This window comes from Moschus berezovskii, chromosome 18, assembly GCF_049115385.1.
Source record: "Moschus berezovskii isolate FMDL1 chromosome 18, NW_MosBer_1.0, whole genome shotgun sequence".
NCBI classification, from domain to species: domain Eukaryota; kingdom Metazoa; phylum Chordata; class Mammalia; order Artiodactyla; family Moschidae; genus Moschus; species Moschus berezovskii.
In genome coordinates this window covers 18,392,915-18,418,894 of record NC_142477.1, presented here as the reverse complement: position 1 = coordinate 18,418,894, position 25,980 = coordinate 18,392,915, and the positions used below count along the sequence as shown (strand labels likewise).

The 25,980-nt window shown below is 49.5% G+C and overlaps 1 protein-coding gene across 4 annotated transcripts in view; it reads right to left on the bottom strand.

Moving 5' to 3' along the window:
• The window catches only part of TRIO (trio Rho guanine nucleotide exchange factor), a 362,249-nt gene that overhangs the window by 145,222 nt on the left and 191,047 nt on the right, over positions 1-25,980 (bottom strand). For all 4 annotated transcript variants that reach the window (XM_055422254.2, XM_055422251.2, XM_055422253.2 and 1 more), the window contains exons 11-13: positions 20,732-20,923; positions 5,479-5,648; positions 3,709-3,883 (exon numbers count right to left, since the gene is read on the bottom strand). In XM_055422254.2, the coding sequence (XP_055278229.2) occupies positions 3,709-3,883; positions 5,479-5,648; positions 20,732-20,923 (537 nt within the window). The remainder of the gene's footprint in view (positions 1-3,708; positions 3,884-5,478; positions 5,649-20,731; positions 20,924-25,980) is intronic.

Sequence of the window (25,980 nt, the reverse complement as noted above, 5' to 3'; positions counted from 1 at the left end):
ACAAGAGAGGAAATCCCAGCAAAGCCAAACGTGCTCAGGTTTTCACATTTTCAGGACTGCTCTAGAGAAACAGAAGGCTCTCAGCTATTTTAAAAGCTTTTAGACTTTCTTTTAGTTGGTCTGTGATTGAACTGTAGGCTTAATTTCTCAGCTTAGGAAAAGTTATCCCTGGCTGAGCATGCTGGCTTTGTTTGAGGCCGTGCAGAACTCTGTGGCTATGGGGGGGGGGGGTGGGGAATGCATGCTTTTGGTTCCTGATCTACATTTTAGGTTTTTGGTTCCTGATCCACTATGAACAAAATTAGTGCTGGTGATGGAATTCCAGGTGAGCTATTTCAAATCCTAAAAGATGAGGCTCTTAAAGTGCTGCACTCAATATGCCAGCAAATTTAGAAAACTCAGCAGTGGCCACAGGACCAGAAAAGGTCAGTTTTCATTCCAATCCCAAAGAAGGGCAATGCCAAAGAAAGTTCAAACTATCATATAGTTGCACTCATCTCACACGTTAGCAAAATAATGCTCAAAATCCTCCATGCTAGGCTTCAACAATTCATGAACCAAGAACTTCCAGATGTACAAGCTGGATTTAGAAAAGGCAGAGGAACCACAGATCAAATTGCCAATATCCACTGGTTCACAGAAAAACCAAGAGAATTCCAGAAAAATATCTACTTCTGCTTCACTGACTATGCTAAACCCTTTGACTGTGTGGATCACAACAAATTGTGGAAAATTCTTCAAGGGATGGGAATACCAGACCACCTGACCTGCCTCCTGAGAAATCTGTATGCAGGTCAAGAAGCAACAGTTAAAACTGGACATGGAACAACAGACTGGTTCCAAATTGGGAAAGGAGAACATCAAGGCTGTATATTGTCACCCTGCTTATTTAACTTACATGCAGAGTACATCATGCAAAATGTTGGGCTGGATGAAGCAAGCACAAGCTGGAATCAAGACTGCAGGGAGAAATATCAATAACCTCAGATATGCAGATGACACCACCCTTACGGCAGAAAGCGAAGAGGAACTAAAGAGCCTCTTGATGAAGGTGAAAGAGGAGAGTGAAAATGCTGGCTTAATACTCAACATTCAAAAAACTAAGATCAAGGCACCTGGTCCCATCACTTCATGGCAAATGGATGTGTAAACAACGCAAACAGTGACAGACTTTATTTTCTTGGGTTCCCAAATCACTGCAGATGGTGACTCCAGCCATGAAATTAAAAGATGCTTGCTTGTTGGAAGAAAAGACAAATCTAGACAGCATATTAAAAAGCAGAGAAATTACTTTACCAACAAAGGTCCATATAGTTAAAGCTATGGTTTTTCCAGCAGTCATGTATGGATATGAGAGTTGGACCATAGAAGGCTGAGCGCTGAAGAATTGATGCTTTTGAAATGTGGTGTTGGAGAAGAATCTTGAGAGTCCCTTGGACTGCAAGGAGATCAAATCAGTCAATATTAAAGGAAATCAATTCCGAATATTCAGTGGAAAGACTGATGCTGAAGCTCCAGTACTTTGGCCACCTGATGCTAAGAGTTGACTCATTAGATAAGACCCTGAGGCTGGGAAAGACTGAAGGCAGGAGGAGAAGGGGGCAAAAGAGGATGAGATGGTTGGATGGCATCACCAACTCAATGAACATGAGTCTGAGCAAGCTCCAGGAGATGGTGAAGGACAGGGAAGTCTGGCCATGCTGCAGTCCATGGGGTCACAAAGAATCGGACATGACTGAGCGACTAAACAACTACATTTTAAAACAGGAGTTTCATGAAAGTAGAAACACAATCAAAATAAAATTTTCCCTTTTGCAGCAGCATTAACACAAACAAAGCCAACTTTTTTTTATTTTTCAAATATCAAAATGTTCCAGAAGGAATACTTCAAATAGTGCTTCTGATGGCTTCTTTGTATTCCCTGATTGAAACTATTTAATAAGCAGCTAAGTTTACAGGAGTAATTTCTGAGAAATGGAGGTGAGAGAGGAGGGCAGCTCCGCTGGCTCTTCTGTTCATGTAGCACTGCTCCCTGACCCTGAGACCCCCCCCAGTGCTGCTTCCTGACCCTGAGACCCCCCAATGCTGCTCTCTGACCCTGACTGTCCCCTAACACTGATCCCTGACCCCGAGACCCCCCCAATGCTCCTCCCTGACCCCAAGACCCCCAGTGCTGCTCCCTGACCCTGGTTGTCCCCTGACACTGCTCCCTGATGCTACCCCCAATGCTGCTCCCTGACCCTGAGACCCCCAATGCTGCTCCCTGACCCTGTCACCCCCCAATGCTGCTCCCTGACCCTGGCTGTCCCCTAACACTGCTCCCTGACCCTGACACCCCCCAATGTTGCTCCCTGACCCAAAGACCCCCTGTGCTGCACCCTGACCATGGCCATGACTGGAGGCGATGAGTTGAGACCACTGTGTCTCTTCTCTCCGTGGTTCATGTGGATAGGAAAGTCAAGACCAAAGTCCTTGAGCAGGTTTGACCAGGCAACATGGGCAGAGTTTAACTCCTGGTCATCACCGGTTAACAGTTAAGAAGGCCTTTTTTAATGTAATAAAAAGGCTGACAGAAGTTTAGACAAGCAGCCACGAAAGGCCCCATGAGAGGCCCACATACCAAACTGCCCCCTGGGGCTGGGCTGAGGGACTCAGGACCACTTCAGGCAGAGGGTCTGCTCAGCTGAGAGCCCTGTACCCCTCTGTCTTCTGCAGGTCGTGGGGTCTGGGCCCCCCCGTTCTCAAGGCTCTGTTCTAAACACAGGTCAAGTGACAAGAGAGCACACTCTGCAGACTCTGGCCGGCAAGAACGGGCCACCTGGGATGCCTGGAGGTGCCTGAAGAGGCAGCAGGTAGGCCCCTGCCAGCAGCTCAGGAAGCCCTCGGGCTCCAGGAAGCTAGCCTCACCAGGGACTCCTGGTTCCTTTCATCCTGTTCCAAACAGAGATGCAGCGCCACCCAGCGATACTGACTTCTGCTTGAACTTCATCAAGTTCAAAGACATAAAGTCTTGCCTGGCAGAAAGTTAAGAAACACCTTCTTTCTGATAAAGAAAAGAAACCTGTCCTTCTTTCTCCTAGTCACATATAAGGTGTAATAGTCGATTTTTACGTAACAATTACAGGCAACTTAAGAACATTTCTGTGGGGGAAAAAAAGGTGGCACGGGGCAGGGGTGGGTGGGGTGTTTCCTGGGACATAGAACACCATTACTGCAGGTTCAGAGAGCACTCAGTCTCGGAGGGAATGGAAGAGGGCAGGATGGGGAGGAGGACCATCGCTGCCCTGAGCCTCTGCCTCCAGAACGAGGGGACGGCTGTGCGGGGGCCCGGTCCAGGGTGAACAGCCGAGGACACAAGGTAGCCCTGTCTGCAGACGCCCTGCCTGGGTTCCACCCTCACAGCTCGCTCGCTTTGCTCTCCTGCTGTGTGGTGTCTGCCCGCTGCCCACCTGCCTCCCCCAGGGCCGAGCCCCCCATCTGGGGGCCGAGCTGGGGTGGGGGCCACTCTGTCCCTCTTCGTCCTCCTGGTGCAGACGGAAAGGGGGGCAGTGGGCGAGGGAGGGGCCTGGCCGGGGCGGGGCCTGGACAGAGGAGGGCGTGGCCGGGGCGGGGCCTGGACAGAGGAGGGCGTGGTCGGGGTGGGGCCTGGACCTAGCGGGAGAGGGCAAGGGCGTGGCTGGACGGGGGCGGGGCCCGCGGGACACTCACGTCGATGGCGTCCCGCTCGAAGATGCGCAGCTGCAGGAAGAGCTCCAGCTTGATCTTGCGTTCCTGGAAGAGCTCCTCCATCTGCGCCTGGGCCTCATCCAGCTGCTGCAGCACCGTCTCGATGTGGCTGATGGAGCTGTTGTGCGGCGTCTTGTTGCTGGAGATGGCTGAGTCCCTGCGAGGAGGCGGGGGTGCAAACAGGAACTGGAAGGGAAGCTCTCTCCCTTTCGGGGCTGGGGGGCCGGGCCGGGGGAAGGAGGCGGCAGGAAGCGGGGCTGCAGCTCTCAAAAAAGAAGCCGCCCCTCGCTCCCAACAACCCCGGGCTTCCCAGGGGCCCAGGACGCTCTGAGGAACACCTCCCCCTCCTCCTCACAGCCCCTCTCAGAAGCAGGCGGCCAGCCACCACACAAATCATCCCAGGTAGCTGCATCTTCAGCCCCCTTCCTCCTTAAGTGGAGAAGAAAGAATTCCTATTTGCTACAGAGGACGAGATGGCTGGATGGCGCCCCCAACTCATCCATGGACATGAATTTGAGCAAACGCCAGGAGATGGTGAAGGACAGGGAGGCCTGGCGTGCTGCAGTCCACGGGGTCGCAAAGAGTCTGACACAACTGAGCGAATGACCAATAACAATTTACTACAAAGGGCAGCGCCAGGTCGGCTGTGAGCGTTTCCCTGTGAAGCAGCTCACTGAGCCTTTATCATGGAAGGACTGCCTGACTCTCAGCAAAGCGAGCATCGCGGGAAGACGTTAGTGACCATTAGATAAGCTGACCCTGAGTGATACAGCAGGGGGTTCACATAAAGGTGGCCCAGTCCCAGCCTGCCTCCTGTTTTCCCCCCACGAGCAGCACCTGAGTGTCACCAGAGGCTGGGCCTGCCTGAGCCTGGACTTGCAGGGGAGGGACGCCCACCACACTCTGGAAAAATACAGTGCTCCGGGCCCCAAGGATGCAGTCCTGGGAGGTTTAAATTCATCTGGTTTGTAAAGAAATTTCAGTCAGTAATAGGTAGATGTTAAAAGCAAATATTAATAAGATCTGAATTCTGGGAAAGTTTCTTGTGTGTGTTAGTTGCTCAGTCATGTCCGACTCTTTGAGACCCCATGGACTGTAGCCTGCCAGACTCCTCTGTCCATGGGATTCTCCAGGCAAGAGTACTGGAGTGGGTTGCCATTTCCTCCTCTAGGGGATCTTCCCAACCCAGGGATCAAACCCAGGTCTCTTGTACTGCAGACAGATTCTTACTGTCTGAGACACCAGGGAAGTTTATTAGTCAATGCCATAAAGAGAAAAATCGTAAAAAGAGTGAAAGAAAACCGACGGAGGAAAAAAAAGAAAGCAGAGTGATCTTAGTCTCCTCTGCATGGATGTTATTCATTCTCTACCTAGTTGGACAGACAGTTCTAGTAAATGGTTCAAAAAAGTAGAGGGGGGAAGAGTCCCCCGCAGACCTCAGAGCGCTGGGGGGCTGGGACAGGGTTCTGAGACGGGGGTGGAGGGTAAAGACAGAGGGGCTAGGATGGGGGAGCTGGGACGGGTGTAGGGCGCGGGTAGAGGCAGGGCACTGGGAGAGGGGCAGGGATAGGAGACAGGGGGCTGGGACGGGGGTGTAGGGACAGAGGGGCTGGGGCTGGGGGCAGGGATGGGAGACAGGGACGAGGGGTAGGGACGGGGGCTGGGGCAGGGATGGGAGACAAGGACAGGGGGCTGGGGCAGGGGCAGGGATGGGAGAAAGGGATAGGTTGGGCAGGGATGGGGCCGGCCCACCTCAGCTGCTGGATCAGGTCCTCGCCTTCCTTGATGACGTTCACGGTCACCTGCAGGGTGGTCTGCTGCTGCTGGCCGAAGCGCTTGCTGAGGTCCTGCACGGCCTCCACGGACTCGGCGTACACGTCGTCCAGCAGCTCCTTCTGCAGCTCCTCCAGCCATGTCCACAGCTACGGGGACAGTGGCATGAGGGGCCCTGCCCTGCGGCCCGGGGGAGGGGACCAGGGGCAGCCGCTCCCAAGGAGCTGGGAGGGAGGCGGGCGGCGGGGGAGGCACCCCACACTGCCGGCCGGTGGAACACAGAGCAGGACACGAAGTGAAAAAACAAACAGGCAGCGAGCCTGGGGGGACTGTCAGAAAGGAGAGAAAGGAAGGGCGGGGGCTGGGCAGTGGCTCTGCTGGTGCCTCCCAACACAACCATGCGCAAGAGCAAATGGAAAGACCCTCTGATGGCCGGAGACTCTGCTAAATGGTACCGGCATCCTTCCATGTGCCTTGTGACTCTTACTTAGCAGATGGACAGCTTTAATTTTAGCCAGAGCATTACAATCCATGATCAATTATCAAGCTGCAGTTCAGACAGGGGGGCTTTACATCCCTCAGAAAAGAAGGAAGCGTCCAGCATGGTGCAATCAACCCTTCTCCACACCCGGCAGGAGATTCGGACGCGACTGTGCCAGGTTTCCGCTCCCAGCCCAAGCCATGGCCACAGCAAACCCGGCCACAGCTCAGTCCTCCCACGACAGGCGTGCAGGCTGAGAACATGTGGTCACCGTCACGGCCAGGACCACCAACAAGGTATCCGTGGACCCAGGCAGGTAACGATAACTCGGGACAAGAGTGGCTCCCAGCCTGGCGGGGACACAGTATCTCGCCCGCTCCCAGGAAGGCTACTGCCTCCTCCAAATCCTTGGTCAGTGAGCAGCAAAGACAATTAACTAAACAGAGCGGGCCCTGGTGGCTTGGAAGTGGTTTCTGCGTGCAGAGAAAATGCTCCCTGCTTCCCCAGGGATGGAACAGTCACCTCCGGCATCTTGTGCTAAGTCGCTTCAGTCGTGTCCGACTCTTTGCCCCTTAGGACTGTGGCCCACCAGGCTCCTCTGTCCATGGGGTTCTCTAGGCAAGAACACTGGAGTGGGTTGCTGTGCCCTCCTTCAGGGGATCTTCCCGACCCAGGGATCGAACCTGAGTCTCTTATGTCTCCTGAACTGGCAGGCGGGTTTTATACCACTAGCACTACCTGGGTGGCTACAGGTAGATGTCTTATGAGTCCCTTACAGATGGCTGTCTGCGCGGCAGGGAGAGGCTTGCCCCTACCCTGCCCTGCCACGCAGGCCTCTTGGCAGAGACAGCACCACAGCTTTACTGAGGCCTCACTGACACACAAGAAACTGCAGCAGTTTGCAGTAAAATACAGGAAGTTTGCTACATATGAATGAGTTCTGCTCTGAGACCACGTTCGTACGTCCAATTTGTTCGTAAGTCCAACAAAGGTAGCCTAGGTACTGAACTAACACAACCGGCCATACAGTCCTGTACTGTAAAAGGTCTGTAATACTTTTCACACAGATAATTTAAAAAGAGCACATTTTTAATCTTGCAGTACACCGCCATGAAAGGGACAGCGGTAACAGTGCAACAGCTGGTACAGGGGCTGGCATCGAGTGATCAGGCGAGAAGAGTCGCTGACCGGGGAGGGAGAGGAGGTGGGAGGTGGCAGAGCCGAAGGGTCGTCCGCAGTGGGAGACGGAGGGCCAGCGGCAATGTCACTCTCGCCTCACACTGGTGGAGTGCACACACGCATCTCTGAAAGTTCCAAACTTGGAGGTTCGCACGTAGGGGACTTACTCTATACGAGTTGATGAGCTCTGACACATGCAGATCCGGGCAAAGAGCAATGCGACTACGACAATGGTGCTCCATGACCCCGAGAATCTTCCCAAGGCCCTCAGGAACCCCTCCTCCCTCTGTGCTCCCCCTCCCGGACAGCCACCAGCCTGCTTTCTGCCACTACAGATTAGCTTCCATTTTCTAAAAGAAATTATATTCACAGAATCATGTTGTAGGTACTCATTTTTTCGGTCTGGCTTTCATCAGCATCGTTATTTTGAGATTTTATCCATACCACTGTGTGTATCAACAGTTCTTTCCTTTTCATTATTGAGCGGTATTCCATTCTATGCCGATGACACACCTTTCTGGCTCAGATGGTGACGACATCTGGGCTGTTTCCAGTGTGGGGCACACTGGCGTTTAGCCTCTGTAGGCACCTGCACCTCCCTTTCTTGCAGCTACATGTCCAGGCGTAGAATGGCTGGATCACATGGTAGGTGTGGGCCAAACTGTTTTCCAAAGTGGCTCATTTCACATCTACCTGCTGCAGTATGCGAGTCCTCCAGTCCTGCCACACCCTCACCGATACCTGATGTGGTTGGTCTTTTTAATTGGACACATTCGAAATGTGTGATTTCTCATTACAGCTTTAATTAGCCATTCCCTAATGACTAGTGAAGGCAAGTCCAAGCTAACCTTGTAAGAGTTCTTTTGTTGCCAAACATGCATTTAGTTGAAAACAGAGCACCGGCAGTTGGCTCTTTAAAGAGGCCAATTAAGTTTAAAAATAAGGGAAGTGCAAGTACTTGGGGCCCTAAAGAATTTATTTTACTAAAAATTTTAAAATGTCAATTTGTGTCATATTATTTACTCATTTTTGTAAGATACCAAATTTCATACAATCCAAGGATTTTAATTAAAGGCACTTCAGAGAGAGGCTGGTCCAACTCTATGATCTTACAGATTAAAGAACAGAGGCCCCTAGGTGAAGTAACCTGCACACATGGGCAAACCTATTAGCAGTGGCAACTCAGGAGCAAAACCAGTCGAGTATCAGGAAGGAGACCCCCAGACCTGGTCACACTTCACACTGATACTGCATTTCAACATGAAGAACGCCGATCATCGACAGACCGAATATGGACTGACCTTCTGCACCATCTATAAAGAATAACATACTCTAGTTCTTTTTTTTCCTCTAAATTTTCATGAACATGGTTGCTTTAGTTATAAATAACAGGAAGGATGAAAGCACTGTGACCAGAAGAAATCTCTTAATTTGCTTTAATATTTCCCATGAAAAACCCTTTATGGGAAGGTGATGACTTCACAATATATACAAGTATTAAATCATTATGCTGTATACCTGAAACTAGTATGTGTCCGTTATATCTCAACAGAAAAGTGTTATGCTGCTGCTGCCAAGTCACTTCAGTCGTGTCCGACTCTGTGTGACCCCATAGACGGAAGCCCACCAGGCTCCCCCGTCCCTGGGATTCTCCAGGCAAGAACACTGGAGTGGGTTGCCATTTCCTTCTCCAATGTGTGAAAGTGAAAAGTGAAAGTGAAGTTGCTCAGTCGTGTCCGACCCTTAGCGACCCCACAGACTGCAGCCTACCAGGCTCCTCCATCCATGGGATTTTCTAGGCAAGAGTACTGGAGTGGCTTGCCATTGCCTTCTCCGAGAAAAGTGTTATAGCCACAAATAATTTATAAAAACACTTTTCTCATAATAATGAATAACAATTACAAGTGTGGGCTCTGAAGCCAGATTGTCGTGAGTTCCAGTCCTGACTTAACACTTCCCAGGGTGTGACTTGGGCAACTTAACCTGGATCTATGTGTTGGAGTTCTCATCCATAAATTGAATGTGGAAATAACAATGCCTACCTCAGGGAGTTACTGAGAAGATTCAATAAGATGATATATATTTCTTCAAAATAAGTCAATGTTAGCCACTATTACAGTTTTATTCTTACAAGAAAAATTCTGATAATAAGAATCAGTTTTTGAAAGTGTTCTTTCTACGGATATTTTTCAAAACATGCCCCAGTTCCAAACAGTTGTTCAAAATAGGCCACTTATTCTGGTACATTTAACACTGCACCACATTTAAATCTTTTTACCCCTAAAAACTCCAACACTTTAGCCACCTGATGTGAAGAGCTGACCCACTGGAAAAGACCCTGATGCTGGGAAAGATTGAGGGCAATGCGGAAAGAGCTAGTTTATTCCCTCGACACCCTGGACCTCTCGACACGCATCCAGGGTGCAGGGTGCACACTGCCCAGCTGGCTGTGGGGCCAGTGAAGGGCCCAGGTGTGGAGTAGACCACCAGGGTCCATCCTGGGTTCACACAGTTGAAAAGGGAAAAATAACCGAGGTAGACGAACAGGCTACACATAAATCCACAATTGAAATGCCCAAAGATTCCTCTGCCCTTTTGGAATTCGTCTCTCTGGTCCTACAGGAAATTCGTTTTGGAGGAGAAAGTCTCAGGGAGAGGTAATTTCTGATGCCAGCTGATGATGAACTGAGACGTATCATAATAATACAACATGATTCGGGCAAAGTCTATTTTTAAGGTTTCAAAGTGGTACCTATGATGCCTAAAATAACCTCTGAATAAAGGAATGAGAAAAGACTCTTTAGGATACCTGTGAAACTTTTTACCACATATTTCCTAAGGGGAGAAAAACTGCACTTCTGTACATGCTGCTAATTTACAATAAAAAGATAAACCTCTGCCCCACAGTGAGAGAGGAGCTGCAGTCTACCCAAGTTCTCAGCAGTCGGAGTCTGCTTCTAAGAGAACCTCGCCTGCAGCTAGGGGATGGCCAGGCAGCCGGAGTGAGGCAATGCTGCCCCCTAGAGGCCATCTCCGAGTTATCCATGCAGAGAATGTAAACCCGGCTGAGAATGGGGTTGCAGGTGTGTACAGACATGGATCGCGGGCCAGGTTCAGGAAGACAGGTGGGATTTGGGGGAGAAAACCCAGTGCTAAGATGCGGGACAGCCTGGTCCTGGGTCCAGCATCCAGCTGCGTCGGACCCCCGCTATTCCAGCCCCTTCCCCACACCCGGTGCGCTGTGCTGGGTGAAGCCTAAAGAAGGGACGAAGGTTCTGCTGGGAGAAAGTCCCCTGAAAAAGCCCCCTCTTCGTTAGTGAGGCTCCTAGAAGCACTCACTGGGGTGGGGAGCCCCGGCAAGGACTGAGTCTCTAACTGGGTCGGTGAGGAGGTCAGATGCAAGCCCTGAGACTTGGGCGCTGCTCCTCCTGTAGCCTCGCCCAGGTGAAGGCTACAAGCCTGGGCCACCTGGAGGATCAGAGGAGTGTCCTTATCCCCTGCGTGACCTCGGGCAAGTCCTTGGCCTTCTCTGCCTTCAGCTTCTCCCTCTATGAAATGGGAGCGTTTTACCACGTATGCCTCCCCTAACAGGCAAAGCCAGTTTAGGAATTGAGAGAAAAGACCACAAAGGTGTGGCAGCGCTCAGTCCCCACAAGCACCTCGTGAACAGAAGCCACCACCACTGGTGTAACCATCACGCAGATTCCAGTGGGTATGCGTGGGTTGCAGGGCCAGGGTGGGAACCGTCAGAGCCAGCAGCAGAAGTGGGTGGTTTCGATGGCAATTTATAGGCGGAATTGCAGAGGGTGCCTGCCACACACAGAACACACGATTCTCTTTCTGGCAGAGGAAGCCCGGATCAAAGCGGAACTGTTCCAGCTACAAGCAGCATGTTCCTCAGTCTGAAATGAGCAACTGGCTCTTTCGGGGGCACATGCCTGTCACCTGACTGAGGAGCAAGGGTTTCAGGAGCACCTGGTTATTCTTCAGAGTGTTAGCTGCTCAGTCACGTCTGACTCTGCAGCCCCCACGCACTGCAGCCCACCAGGCTCCTCTGTCCATGGGATTCTCCAGGCAAGAACACTGGAGGGGTTGGGTTGCCACTTCTTTCCCCAGGGGATCTTATTAGTTCCCTGACCAGGGATCGAACCCACATCTCCTGCACTGGAAGGTGGACAATGGACCACCCGGGAAGTCGCCTGTCTATTCTGAGTCAAAGCAGACTCACAAATTAAAACCCATGAATGACATTTCTGTGATAGATCTGGACTTATGCTTGCTGGGATCTTCTCAGAACCTATTTTCTTATCTGACGTATCTGGCAGACCCTGGTCTAGACTTTGATAAGCTTGTCCTCCGCACCGATCCACCCACTCACAGGGTTCGTGTGCAGGCAGAGGTCTGCAGGGCAAACATCCTCCAGCCCCGTTGAGGTCACCTATCCACTAACCGGCACCCCAGTGTCAGCCTCACCAGCCACGGCTTTTAATACAGCCATGATGATTTCTGCTTCAGCACCAAGCCTGTCCTGGCTTTAGGGCAACCTGCCCATTTTCAAGATAAATCGCTCTCAACACAACAAAGCAAGTTTTCAGGCTGGCTGGGTGTGGATGCGTAATCTCTCCAGATGTCCCAGACACACATAAAAGTTCTGACTAGGTTAGTGCAGTCAGGTTAAAGAAACAGTGACCGCACAGTCTGCTCCCCTATAAATGTGACACTAGGGATTAATACCATCTGTCTGTGGGGCGTGGGGTCCACCTGGATGACTGGTCTCCATCTCCTACATCAACAAGCTGATTCCATTATGGGCCTGGGTTGGAAATGACTTCCTTATTCACATGCTGGGTGTGAGTTATGAAAGTTACAAACCCTTTCTTCCTGGCAAGGTCTCCTCGGAGATCAGTTTGGCAGGATAAGGACAGTCTTGACTGTGTGCTAACTGACACTCTCAATTAATTCTTTTTCACAGTCATTCAGCTCACATGTCTGTCTTGTGTACAGATTAAATGTCAAATGCTCGCTGATTCCACTGTATTGTTGTTTAGTTGCTAAGTTGTGTCCAACTCTTTGCAACCACATGCACTGCAGCCCACCAGGCTCCTCTGTCCATGGGATTCTCCAGGCAAGAGTACCGGAGTGGGTTGCCATTTCCTTCTCCAGGGGATCGTCCTGACCCTGGGATCGAACCCGGGTCTCCTGCACTGCAGTCAGATGTTTTTACATCTGAGCCACTATGCCCTGAGAGAGAAACCAGCTTTAAACCACTCTCTAACAAAAATAATGTTTTAACATGAATTATACCAAAATGAAAAAAGAATTTTCCTTTTAGACAATAACACCCCTCTTTCCCCACTGGCCAAAACCCAAAGGTTTTCCACATATTTATTTGGTGGAAAAAAAAAAATTCATTTCTTTTGCAGCTTTGACTGGAAACAAAAGTAGTGAGTGACGGAAACAAAGAAAGCCACATGTGCCAACGTGACGGCGCCAGGAGCAAAAGTTGTCTGCAGCCGCTTCCTCTGCCCCGGGCACTGCCCTGGACGCGGCGCTGGAGGTGGGCACCCGGCCAGGGTCTGACGGCTGACCTGAAGGGTGACAGTGAGGCACCAACTGTGAGAAAGGGCGGCAGAGGCAGACCAAGCAGTTCCTGTTGCTCGAAGACGGGTGAGGGAGCTATCAGGGTGGTACCCAAGGATTCACACCCAGGGGGCCACACCTCCGCGTCTTATATTTAAATCATCTGTCAAGTAACAAGGCAGGGACGAGGGAAAACATGGACCTTTACTGGCAGCTAGGACCTGAAGTGTGTATGGCCCATAACCCTCAGAGATGCTGTTATTCCCAATTCTGCAGAGAGAGCTGGGGTACCACGGAGCAGTCTGCCCCACGTCACTCGGCCAGTTAAGTCAGGGAATGTGCCACTCTTAATATACTTTCTTCATTATTTTAATAAAAATTATATTTTTACAGAAGGAAGTCAGAAATGATTAGAACTACTTTGGGGGACAGTCCCACTCAGGGGAAGACCACCTATTAAAAAAAAAAAAGAAATAAATACCAGATACCACAACCTATGTGAAGACTTAGCTGATAAACCAATAGGGAGCAACTAAATGTCCAAACTTAAATCTAAGGCTCAGTCTTGCAAGGTCTAATGATGCAGTGGATGGTTCTAGACCCCGAGTGTCCCCTTGCTTGTGGCCATTCACCTACTTATATGTATCTGTATAAGATAAATAAAGAAATCAAACATTTAAGAGCATACTTAGAGAGTTCATCTAAGGAACTGAATATTAACATAACAATTACCAAGAAATGATCATATTAGCTAAACTTTACTTCCTAAAATATTCTGCATTTGATCTTAACCTTTCCCATTGACAAATATATCAAAGCAAGCCTGGACGTCTGAGATGTTAATGAGCTACAGACCACTTGTAAATTGCTAGTGGTAGTGTAAAAATGGTACAGTCACTCTGGAAAAGTTTGGCACTTTCTTTCAGAACAGAATGTGTTTAACCAAAGGACCCAGCGACTGTACTCTTGGGCAATTATCCCAGAGACATGAAAACTTAAATTTATGCAAAAATCTGCACAGGAAGGTCCACAGCTTCTCTTCTTGGAAAAGTCAAAATATCCTCACTGTTCTTTAAAAGGTAAATTGTTCACAAACTGTGATGCATCCATATCATCAGAGACTACTCCGCGACCAAGTACCGGCGCGGGCAACAACAGGGAAGGGCTCCAGGGGGAACTGTGCTGAGCAGAAAAGGCCATTCTCAAAAAGGTACATGTGGTATGATTCCATCTATGTAACATTTTTGAAATAAAATTATCGAGATGGAGGAGGACAGATGAGTGGCTGCCAGGGGTCAGGGGTGGGGGCAGGGGCGGGCATGGTTGTAAGGAGGGGCCACAGGAGGCCACTGGTGATGGGTGATTCTGCATGACAGTGCGTGGAAGGGCGCTGATGGTTACGCGAATCTACACAACGACGAAACTGCACAAAACTAAACATGTGCCTGCACGTACACATACACAGGGGCATGCACACTTGGGGAAACTTGAGTAAGCTCTGCAAGTGTGGCAAAGTCACGTTCACGCTCTGACAAGGCACGTGGTTATGCGAGGCGTGACCCCTCGGGGATGATGGGAGAAAGTGCAGGGACTGCCTGTTTCCCTTTCTACCCAACTTTCTGTGATCCTAAATATTTCAAAACACTAAGTTACAAAAAGAAACTATGGCTCAAGGTATCACACATATTTAAGAATAAACAATAAAGCAAATCATTTTAGAGACTACAGAGAGATGACAGAAAATAGAGCCAAGAAGGTCAAAATAAAAGTCTTGAAAAGTTGGGAACCAAATTTTAGAGACCTTTGCATGGGAAACACAAGGGATCCAAAGAAATTGGTGCTGGAGAGGCTGGGGTCACCCCAAGAAGGACCACGATCCCTCCCCTGCAGGGAGTCCTGCCGTGAACAGAAATGGGGCTTTTCCAGAAAGGGCAGAGTTCAGAAAACTAAGTTCATAGCATCCGGCCCCATCACTTCATGGCAAATAGATGGGGAAACAGTGGAAACAGTGACAGACTTTATTTTTTGGGGCTCCAAAATCACTGCAGATGGTGACTGCAGCCATGAAATTAAAAGATGCTTGCTCCTCGGAAGAAAAGTTATGATCAACCTAGACAGCATATTAAAAAGCAGAGACATTACTTTGCCAACAAAGGTCCGTCTAGTCAAAGCTATGGTTTTTCCAGTGGTCACGTATGGATGTGAGAGTTGGACTATAAAGAAAGCTGAGCGTCAAAGAATTGATGCTTTTGAACTGTGGTGTTGGAGAGGACTGTTGAGAGTCCCTTGGACTGCAAGGAGATCCAACCAGTCCATTCTAAAGGAGATCAGTCCTGAATGTTCACTGGAAGGACTGAAGCTGAAACTCCAATGGTTTGGCCACCTGCGAAGAACTGACTCATTTGAAAAGACCCTGATGCTGGGAAAGATTGAAGGCGGGAGAAGAAGGAGATAACAAAGGATGAGATGGCTGGATGGCATCACCGCCTCAATGGACGTGAGTCTGAGTGAACTCTGGGAGTTGGCGATGGACAGGGAGGCCTGGCGGGCTGTGGTCCATGGGGTCGCAAAGAGTCGGACACGACTGAGCGACTGAACTGAACTGAACTCAACTGGAAAGGGCAGGTATCCTGAACAGGTCTGACCGCCACTGCCTGCAACTGCAAGACCCACCCACTGCAAGAGGGTAACTGTGGTCCATGCGAGGGCCACAAGCTGCCTATAGTTGGTTTAACCTTTCCTGAATCAGTTTAACTGCCAGATGCCGGACTGCCTCTCCAGCTCCATGGGGAAAGAAGAGAAAAGGAATCTAGGCCCTTTGAGCGCTGGCTGGTGGAAGAGTCACAAGGGAGGTTTTCAAACGTGGTGAGGATGGTGGGAGAAGCAGCTGGGAAGCTCCACACCCTGAAAACAGGAGCCTTGAGCTCCTGTGTTCTCATGATCCCACACCGAGCAGGAGCAGGGTCCCCACGGGGCTCTCCCTGCTCCCGGGGGATGCTGGCCGCTGGCCCAGGGCAAAGAAAGAGGTCTGCCTGCTTAACTGTTAGCCACAGAAATGAAGCCAGGCTGGCATGCCATGACCAAAACATCTCCAGGTGGTGGGGAGGCCTTTATTTCTGACTTCTGAATAAAATGAAAGGTCCCTCTTTCTCGGGCATTTCCCTAAACAAAAACTTGTCCCAGTTCAGGGTGTAAGCTTGCAGAAATAGCAACAAAAGGCTTCTTGACTTAACCCAGCAAGAATCACAGCCCGATTCCAACGGGAATCATCTTTCCTGGGAAACCATGGCTCCTGGGAACCAACTGAACAAGAACAAAAAAACAGCTCAAGGCTACTGACTGGGTTCCAGGAATAAACTCTGGCAGAGGACTCAAGGTCACCACCTGGCTGCCTCAAATAACCCACACGTTTCAAAGGTAATTATCCGTTGACTCGGGACCCAATTTTGAGAATGAAGTTGAAGAGTATGAATGGATGACAATAATTATGCCTTTGCTATATTTGAAAATGGAACCATGGCCCTCTATCATTAAGTCTTGGGGATGATCAGCTAGAAATAGACATCGTTTGTTCCACGAAGTGACCGAGTATCTGCTAAGTCTGGGAGGCAGACAAGGGAAACGAGGTTCTGGTCTTCAAGTGACTCAACTTCTAGCAGGAGAAACAAACAGACATCTAAAATATGTGACACACACAAAAGACTGTTCTTCCCTTGTCATTCATTTTTACATCCCTCTCTGGATGTTACAGCTGGCTTGGGAGACACTTTGGAATGAATGAGTGAAAAGAGTAAATGGATGATGAAAGAATAAACGGTGGTGAGTGCCTTCAAAAGGAAAGGAGAACCGGTAACAAAAGTCTCCAAAGGGAGAATCATAATCAGAACTGAGGGGAATAAAATGCAACAAAAATTGAAGGGAAGAAAGAGATAACAGATAGAAGACAAACTCTCTCTTAAAATCAACATTCCTTTTAAACACCACTACTTCAAAATCTTTTAAAAAAAAAAAAGGATAGATGAACAGTCTTCAAGTCTCATGAGAGATTAAATAATTTCACGAATACTTTCAGAGGGAACAAAAAACAAGAAAAGCGTCCCAGGACGCTTCCCAATCTGGGTTTAAGGGTGAGATTAGAGCTCACCACCTCTCTTAGCCACCTCTGCATTCAACATCAAGGTATAAAACACTTGCCATCCATGTGAAAATGCAGCTGACCCTTGAACAACACAGGGGTAGGGACACAGTCAGAAATCCATGGAGGATCCACACTCAGCCTTCTGCATCCAGGGTCCCCCCGCATCTGCAGATCGTGCAGGTGAAAAACAGCCACGCGCGTGCAGACCTGTGCAGTTCAAACTGATGCTGTTCATGGATTGGCTGTGTCTCCTCTTTTCCTTCTTCCTGGGATCAAGCACCTATGTTCTGTCCTCCGGGTATAAGAGAGTGGAGGCTGAGGTCTCCATGCTGAGCCTAAGTGCTTGATCTGCAACAAGACTTACAACCACCAACCTTCACTCAAAGAAATTTCCGACCCAACACTGAGCAGGTATGACCATGCACTGGCACCTTCTCCAAGTTGGCTGTTAATGAGATCACCTCTGAATTACTTGATCCCCAGAGAGCCAAAGATTGACCACAAGATGGAGGGGGCTATGCTCCAGATCAAGTGAGAAATAAAAGCACAGCCAAACATATGGGTGTGAGGATGGTGAACGTCCATGTCAGGAGAACCTCTGACCGTTAACTTCTTAAAAGCTGCCTGTATTTGCCTAAACAAAAATGGCAACTCACTTTTTCTATCTTGCTCTGTGTGATTTAAAGTCATATGAACTGCTTGAGAAAAATTCATTCTGACAACTTACATCTCTAGCAAGTTTTCATTCATCTGATATGTTAAAATATTTAGTGCCTTGATGCAAACACACATTTAATTAGCGTGATTTCCTTCTCCTGGCCTTTCTCTCACTTTTAATTTTGTTTTAAAGCAGATAATCAAATTTATTCTAAACGAAGTCATTTTTCAATAACTGTTTTCAAAACGCAATGACTGAAGAAACCATTCCTTCCTATGTAAGACCTGCCAAGTACCCTGGCGGGTCAGAGGACATTCGTGCAGCAGAGAGAGAGGAGATGGAAGAAGGTTCCTGGGCTGGTCAGGAAAAAAATAATAATCTACCGACCAAATGACGGGGGCTAAAAATGAAGTCCAAGCACCTCGAGGGGAAGAATCACAGCACATTCCATGCCCGTGGGTGAACAGCTTCCCTAAAGGCCTCCCCTCTGGTACTCTGGCACCCCTCCCCACAACTGTCGCCCAACCCTCCCCTGGCCCAGGTCACTTTGGGGGCACACGTTTACGAGGAACCAAATTCACAGTAAACACACCAGTTTCTCTGCCACTGTGATGGTTTTTCAAATACAAAGGAAAGAATGAATACATGGAAACGTCTCGAACTGTTAAACAGAACCACTTCACTTTTCAAACAGGTTTAAGTTCTCCTTAGTCTACAAACTTCACATATACTAGAAGTTCCTGCAGTGTAAGTCAAGAGAACAAAATGTATTTTCACTTTTCAATACATGTCCAGGCCTACTGACACAACAGATTCTATAGCTGGCCAACTAGACTGCTTTCACTGTACAATGTTTCCTTAAAAATGCTGCTGATGTTACAGAATCCAGTGAACCCAGACTGAAGTCTCTGGAGAACGGCTTTTGTGAAAGGCTTTCGTGCTGGCTTCCTTCAGTGCATGCTGCGCGAGAACCGTAACAAAAAGTGGAAAAGTTGACCAAAGTCGTAAGCAGCGCCTTTTTTTTTGCTCTAAATGTGAGTTAAATCCTCACGAATCCTGCTAAGAATATCCCTAACCTGAGGCCTGCCACACAGGCATCCCATCACCGGCTCCTGCGCGCCCTGCAGACTCCAGGCCTTCTGTCCTCCGCGCAGCTCAGTATGTGCACGCTGCCCAGGGGCCCATCCAGGTCCACAGCGCCCCCTGCAGCCTGGGTGAGGAACAGCAGCCCCCACCCACCACGCCTCCCTCGGAAGGTCCGGCCGGCTCTGCTTTCTGTCTGTCACAGCTTAAAGAGCAAAGACACAACCTGCTTTTTCATGCACAGCATCTTTCTCTCTCTCAGGGTGGAAAAAATACATCAGAGAATAACATCCTATAATAATACTGATGGAAAAGAGAGAGTAACCCACAGCTATCCCCAAACAGGAGCTGTAACAGGTGCGTGGACAGAAAGTTCTAGAGTGCGGGGCTGCGGGGCGGTGGGGCATGGATAGCTAACTGCTGCGGAAGAGAAGAAAGGCAGTGCATCCCACTGCATGCACCAGACTGTGAGGATACTGTGGTGTTTCGGGCTGGTGCTCCAGATACAGAGAATCACTGACGGTACAAGAGCAAGGTGATCTAAGTCACGACACGTGTATTTCTGGTGGCAGGGCTGGGAGCTGGCAGGGGCAGAGAGACTAGTTAGTGGTAGCGGCTTGACTCAAGATGAGTGAGGAACTGGTGAACATGCACCCGTAGTCAGAAACTACAGTGAATCAGTGTCTACTTAACGTGTCTCCTTGGAGAAAAATAGTGTCTTTGTAAACACTGTGATGTCTTTTTCAGGGGTGGCATTACTAAACCAGAAAGAGAAGCTGCTCCTGTCAGTTTTCTATGCTGAGAAAGAGTCCAGGATCTAAAGGGCACCAGCCCCCTTCCCAGAATGGGCTGCTCAGGGTCCCAGGCATTCGCCACATACACTCCCTATCCTAGCCTCCCCTGGAGGAGGGCATAGCAACCCAGTCCAGTATTCCTGCCTAGAGAATCCCATGGACAGAGGAGCCTGGTGGGCTATGGTCCGGAGAGCTGCAAAGAATCGGACGCGACTGAGCGACTATCACATATTAGACTTCCAGGGCTCACAAAATTTCAGAGTTGAAAGTGAATGTGGTTTTCCTGGAGTCAAACATTCAAGCTACAAATGGCCCAGTTGAGGACTGACTGCCCAAGATCCGAGACCTGCAGAGTCCTTTTCCATTAAACAAATTCACAAGTTCCTGAGTGAATGTCTTTAAACAAGGCAAGCCAGGCCTACCCATCTGCAAGTGTCTTCCATAGTCTGGCTCCTTCTAGGTCTTTCTTCCTAGCCTGTTACTACGGCCTTTCCGGACTCAACCTCAAATTACCTACAAGGGCCCCCATCTCCAGTTTATAAAGAGCTGTGAAATGGAGAAATCTGTCCCCTTAAGAATAAGATGCAGTAAAGGTGGCATTTTAAGTTTGAGGTCCCACTGAAAACTTCAGCTGTTATTATAAATCCTTCTACCTCAAAAGTTACACAATATTATAATTTCTTCAACTGTAACTTCCTATGATTTTCTTTTTAATTTTATACTGGACTATGGTTTTCACTAAGAATAACACACATGCAAGATATAATTAATACCAACCTACTTCCCACTTACCAAATTACACACATTATCTCTTATCCGAAGACAAGTTTACCAGGAGAGCTTACCTGTGATAGCACTGTTAGTAATAAATTCAGCACTATGTAAAATGCACTTCTAGGAGTATCTGAGGGCAGCCACAGTCTGATAAAATCAGAGAGCAGCCGTGCCTTCAACCGCATGACAGGCTCACAGGCAGAAAGCAAGCCCCACAGCCCTGACCCCGAAGTGCAGGTCATCCGCTTCTGCTAAAATGGACATGCCCTCCTCTCTCCAAGGGTCTCCTTCAGCCCCTGTTTTCCTGCTCCCCTCCTGACCCACAGCTCCCCAGCCACCCCCACCCTCACAGGTCTGCTCCTGGCAGGCACCTTCTGGGTGATGGCGTGTGTGTGCCTGTGTGACACGGGCAGGTCTGCAAGGCCGGCTGGGTCCCCGCCACCACCACCCGCGGGCGACACATCCTCACCGGCTGCCTCTGGTCCGTTTCCTGACATCACAAGGCCCTTGCGGGCAGGGCTCCATCTTTGTGCCCCGGAGCTTACCTCTTTCACGTGGGTGTGAAAGGACACCGACATGTCCAGGAGGATCTTCCGCTGCTCGACGCGCCGCACGAAATCCTGTATCCGGTCCTCGAGCTGATGGGCAGCCTGATAGATCTCTTCCGGGTCACATTCCCCGGTCTGGGCCAGCTGCTCGGCCGCCTCGAGTAGCTTATCTGCATTGGTGTACGTGTTCTGCGTGAGAGAACGTTCAGAGACACAGCAGGTGAATATCAGACAAGCTGGCCCAGCTGGGAGCCATGATACACGGGAACAGAGCTGGCGAGTGCTGCTCCTTTCTGCACATCAACAGGATGAGAGATGATTCCAGGAGCTCAGAACACCTCCATCAGCAGCCTTTGCCACCTTAACTGAGCTATTAAACTCTGAACCTCACGGCAAAGCCCTTCCGTCTGGGGCTGCGATGGGGTTATCTGTAGGCAGCCGCTGGCTGTCCTGTGACTCACAAAAGGGCTTCTGGCTTTTTGCTACAGCCCGAAGGGAGCTCCTAGCCACAAACGCCTGCTTCACTTTTTCTCCTGGTTTTATGACGGGGTGCAGAGTTCCAGTTTTGCGTCTTTCGGTATTGATGTACTGCTTTAGGATAATTCCCCAAAAGCAAGTGAAAAGGTTACGTTGCAAACATACACAAACTGCTGTCCCTTTTCACTTGTTTCTGCTTATCAGCAATTCTGTGCTTATTATTATTATTTTTTCCCCTACTTAGGGGATATACTGTTTTAAGAAAAAAGAAATAATAACTGCAATGGCTATAAAGTAGCCAGAGTTTTAAAGAGCTGAGGGTTGAGTGCAAAAGGGTGTCTAAAATACTCTGAAAATAACTGTTTGAATTTTTGATAAATCAGGCTGCAAAGCGGTTCCTCAAATCAACAGGGCTGTTAGAGACCTGATGCTGCTCAGGGAAACTGCCAGAGAGAGGGTGCTGATGGGGACGGGAAGCAGTGAGCCAGGCCGGAGGATCTCAGACAGGAACGAACAGAATCTGGGCCCCCGACGAGGCCCAGAGGAAGCGTGCAGTTCCTGAGACAGAGACTGAGCCTGTCAACCTTCTCCTCCCCCAGCAGTTCAGTCCCACAGCCGAGCAGGATCGGGTCTCACGGGTGAGACAGGCGGGGGCCCAGGGTGCGGGGAGACCGAGCCCAGTGGGGCACATGCAGCCGGCAGTGGGCCGCCTGCCGGGTGGAGACTGGGATCCTCTGGGGTATTCACCTACTAAGCCAACAGACTAACAAGGATTCTGAGAGCTGGGTTCCTCATTTTGGACAACGGAGTTACAAATATGCACAAGGAGAAGACCTGAGTCAGCCTGGGGGCACTGGACTGGAACTGGGAGGTCCACGTGCAGACACAGTTTTCCACAGGCTGATGTGCAAACCTGCATGGGCACACTCGCTCACGCCCCCCCACCAATCTCCCGAGAGGACCCAAGAACAGCGATGGAGCAACGGCAAAGAGCAGGTGGGACCCGGGTCTCTATTTCTGAGCAACAGCCTGCTCTGCAGGGAAATGGGGGTCTGAGGAGACAGGACTGACTCCAGTACGAGATGAGCCCCAAAGCGAGGCAGAGCCCAAGGATGATGAGGACAGGACAGGGCGGAAAAGGCAGTTTGAGGAGGCACACGCTGGCCTAGTGAGGGGCAACTGAGCATCAGCGGGGCCAGTGCAGGTGACGGAAGGTCATCCATCCAGGCACTAGGAAACCAGGAGTTCCCACCGACAACAAGAAGCAAACGTGGACGATGGACAGCATGTTACAGCATTTCAAAGCGCCACAAAGCACTCAGTAACTACAGAGGGGGAGGACTCGCTGTACAGAGGAGCCATCTGGCAGACACCACCTTAAGCCAGGGATCGGAGTGGACCCCAAACGTTACAGCACAGATTAAGCTGCGTGCCACTCGACGGGAGGGTGTGAGGAGGGCCTGGCAGGGCTTCCGGGATACGCCTGTTGAAGTCTTGTAGCCAGAATACAACTGCGAGGAGACATCAGACAAACCCAAAGTGAGGGGCCTTCTCCAAACGTCAGGACTCAGACGTTACGCAAGGACAGAGGAGTGGCTCCAGGCTGAAGGACACCAAACGTGACGGGTGACTCTACACGGGAGCCATGAGACACGGCCACTGCGGGGCCGGAGTGTCAGAAGGCAGGCACGCGTCAGCATCAATTTCCTGATTCTCATGGTGTGAATCCGGTTGTACAAGACAATGTTCTTTTTGGTAAGAAACAGACAGGCAATGGTTGGAGGAAAGCAAGTTTTCTAGGCTGTATTTCCAACTTTCCTGCACGTTTAAAACCTGTAGAGATTAATCCTTTGTCAGTTGTTCCATGTGCAATTATCTTCTCCCATTCTGAGGGTTGCCTTCTAATCTTGTTTACTGTTTCCTTTGCTGTGCAAAAGCTTTTAAGTTTAATTAGGTCTCATTTGTTTATTTTTATTTCCATTACTCTAGGAGGTGGGTCACAGAGGATATTGCTATGATGCATGTCAAGGAGTCTTCTGCCTATTTTCCTCTAAGAGTTTTACAGTTTCTGACCTTACATTTAAGTCTTTGATTCATTTTGAGTTTATTTTTGGGTATGATGTTAGGAAGTGCTCTAGTTTAATTCTTTTACATGTAGCTGTCCAGTTTTCCCAGTGGCATTTATTGAAGAGGCTGTCTTTTCTCCATCTTCATTGCATATTCTTGCCTCTTTCGTCAAAGGTAAGGTGCCCATAGGTGTGTCAGTCTAATCTCTGGGCTTCTGAGCTTGTTTCATTGGTCTATATTTCTGTTTCGTTGCCAGTACCACACTGTCTTGATGACTGCAGCTTTGTCATATAGTTTGAAGTCAGGAAGCTTGATTCCTCCAGCACAGTTTTTCTTTGTCAAAATTGCTTTGGCTATTTGGGGTCTTTTGTGTTTCCATACAAACTGTGAAATTTTTTGTTCCAGTTGCGGAGCCTGGTCGGCTGCCGTCTATGGGGTCACACAGAGTTGGACACGACTGAAGCGACTTAGCAGCAGCAGTTTGATAGGGACTGCACAGCTTTGTAAATCTAAAAAGGAACATTGACTTGGATGTTTCTTTAGAAGCTAAAAGAGCAGATGACTGTCAAACGGCACCTTGTTTTCCCAGAGTCACTTGCAAAAAGCTTCACGTGGAAAGCACTGTTAATTTCTTTTTTAAAAACTCTGGTGTGAGCATGCAACATGGCTGCATCTGCCACGCTCCAGAAATTCATTAGCACGGAGTCATTCCACTCACAATCACTGTACAACATAAAGGAGGAATGGGTCTGCAGATCAGTCAGGAGGTTCTTGGCTCTGCCAGACTGTGTGCAGAAATGGTGCGATGCCGGACCAGCAGGTCTGAACCAGCCCGAGCTCAGGGCCCCGGTGGTGCCGTCCAGGGCATGCAGCAGTCACACAGCTGCAGGACTCGCTGCCACCAAGTAAACACGAAGCTCTTTCCAGGTTCCTCCTCCAAACACCAGAACTGTTCTATAGAATGATCTATATTTAGTACCTTTTAAATTAGTTAAACCAAAAGACTTTCGACACTTCCTTTCTGAATCTCTGTCATGTTACTTCACCATAGCAAGTTTTGAAGAAGTTGACTTGAAGAAAAATTCGTTTAATACACTGCTAGTTCAACATCTTGAAATTAAAGACAATTTAGAACTCATTTTACAAAGGATCCTTCAAAAACAAAACCCCAAGACACACACTAATGCGTCTTAAACTTAACTCGGAAAAAGAAATTTCTTCTCCCTAAACCCAAAATTTGTTTTACCTTACAAGCACGTTTCAGAAAAATGAGAACCGGCTCTTCATTAAGCAATAAAGATGCTTCTGTTTCTATTTTGAACGTGCCTCCAAAGGCCTTTCTGTCCAAAAGAACCCCATAAATCTGAAGCATGACCTTAGATTTACCTCGGACACAGGACGTGCATTACACTTTGCTTTGACAGAAAGCATTCAGAGATGAGAGGGCGGACAGGGAAAGCTGGGAAGGCAGGCACTCCGGGTCTCAGCTCTCCCTGCAGGAGAGCAAGGCTGATGTCACCTTCTTCTCTGGGAAGAGCCAGACAGCCTTCCATGAACGAAGCTACAAACGCAGAGTGCGATCTGGCTTGATACCCAGACCACAGTTTGCCAAGCCCAAATCTACTGCACGTGGTCTTGATCAAACCAGGCTCTGTCTGGAGCCACCTCACAGCTCAGGGCTCTCCTCACTTAAAATACTGTCCTCCTAGCCCCTCAAAGGATCTTTATCAAGCAAGGTGGGGGGCTAGAGAGAAGAAGGCCACCCTGCTTCTTCAGGGCTGTGAACGTCCCCACTGTCCTACACCGAATCTAATCTTATCGTCTAGGGTGCACCCCCGCTCCCACCCACCCCATGTCCTCTGAGCAGAACACTCTCTTCGGAACCAGCCCGAGGGGGGCAGTGACACGTGGTATCTGCAGGTGCGCGGGCAGCGGCCACGGGGTTCTGGCACTCCATCAGTGGCCCCTCGGGGCTGAGGCTGCACACACACTGAGGTGGACACGTGTTTGTGGACACAAAAAGGGTCAGAGGTTTTCACTTGAAGGTGAGTGGAGGGGATTTACCTAAGTGGCTGGTCCAGGTTACAGTGACAGACTGCTGAATATCCACCCTGGGCCACGGCATGTCACTGCAGGCCCCGGGTCGCAGTTTAATCAGCTAGAGATGCAGAAAGCTAGTTGGCCTGCCACATGGCAATGAGGAGGCCGAGGAAAGGCACCCAACAGTCCTTCAAAACCAGCCGGTCTCTAAAAACATGGAGCAGAATCAAGGGACAATCTTCAAGAGAGGGGAGATATATATACATATATGTTAGTCACTCAGTCTTGTCCGACTCTTTGTGACCCCATACACTGTAGCCCACCAGGCTCCTCTGTCCATGGAATTCTCCAGGCAAGAATACTGGAGTGGGTTGCCATTCCCTTCTCCAGAGGATCTTCCTGACCCAGGGATAGAACCTGGGTCTCTTGCATTGCCGGCGGATTCTTTACTATCTGAGCTACCAGGGAAGCCCACAAGAGAGGGGAGGGTCGATAAATATTTCATCCTAGAAGGAAAAGAGCTAAGAGAACAAGAAGCTGGAGATGCTGGGAAAAGAGGCCAGAGGTGAGCGGCTGGGTCCTGGCACTGGGGTGGGAGGGGGCACAGGTGGCCAAGTTCAGGGTGGAGAGTTCAGAGCCTTCTCCCACCCGGGCGGGTCTGC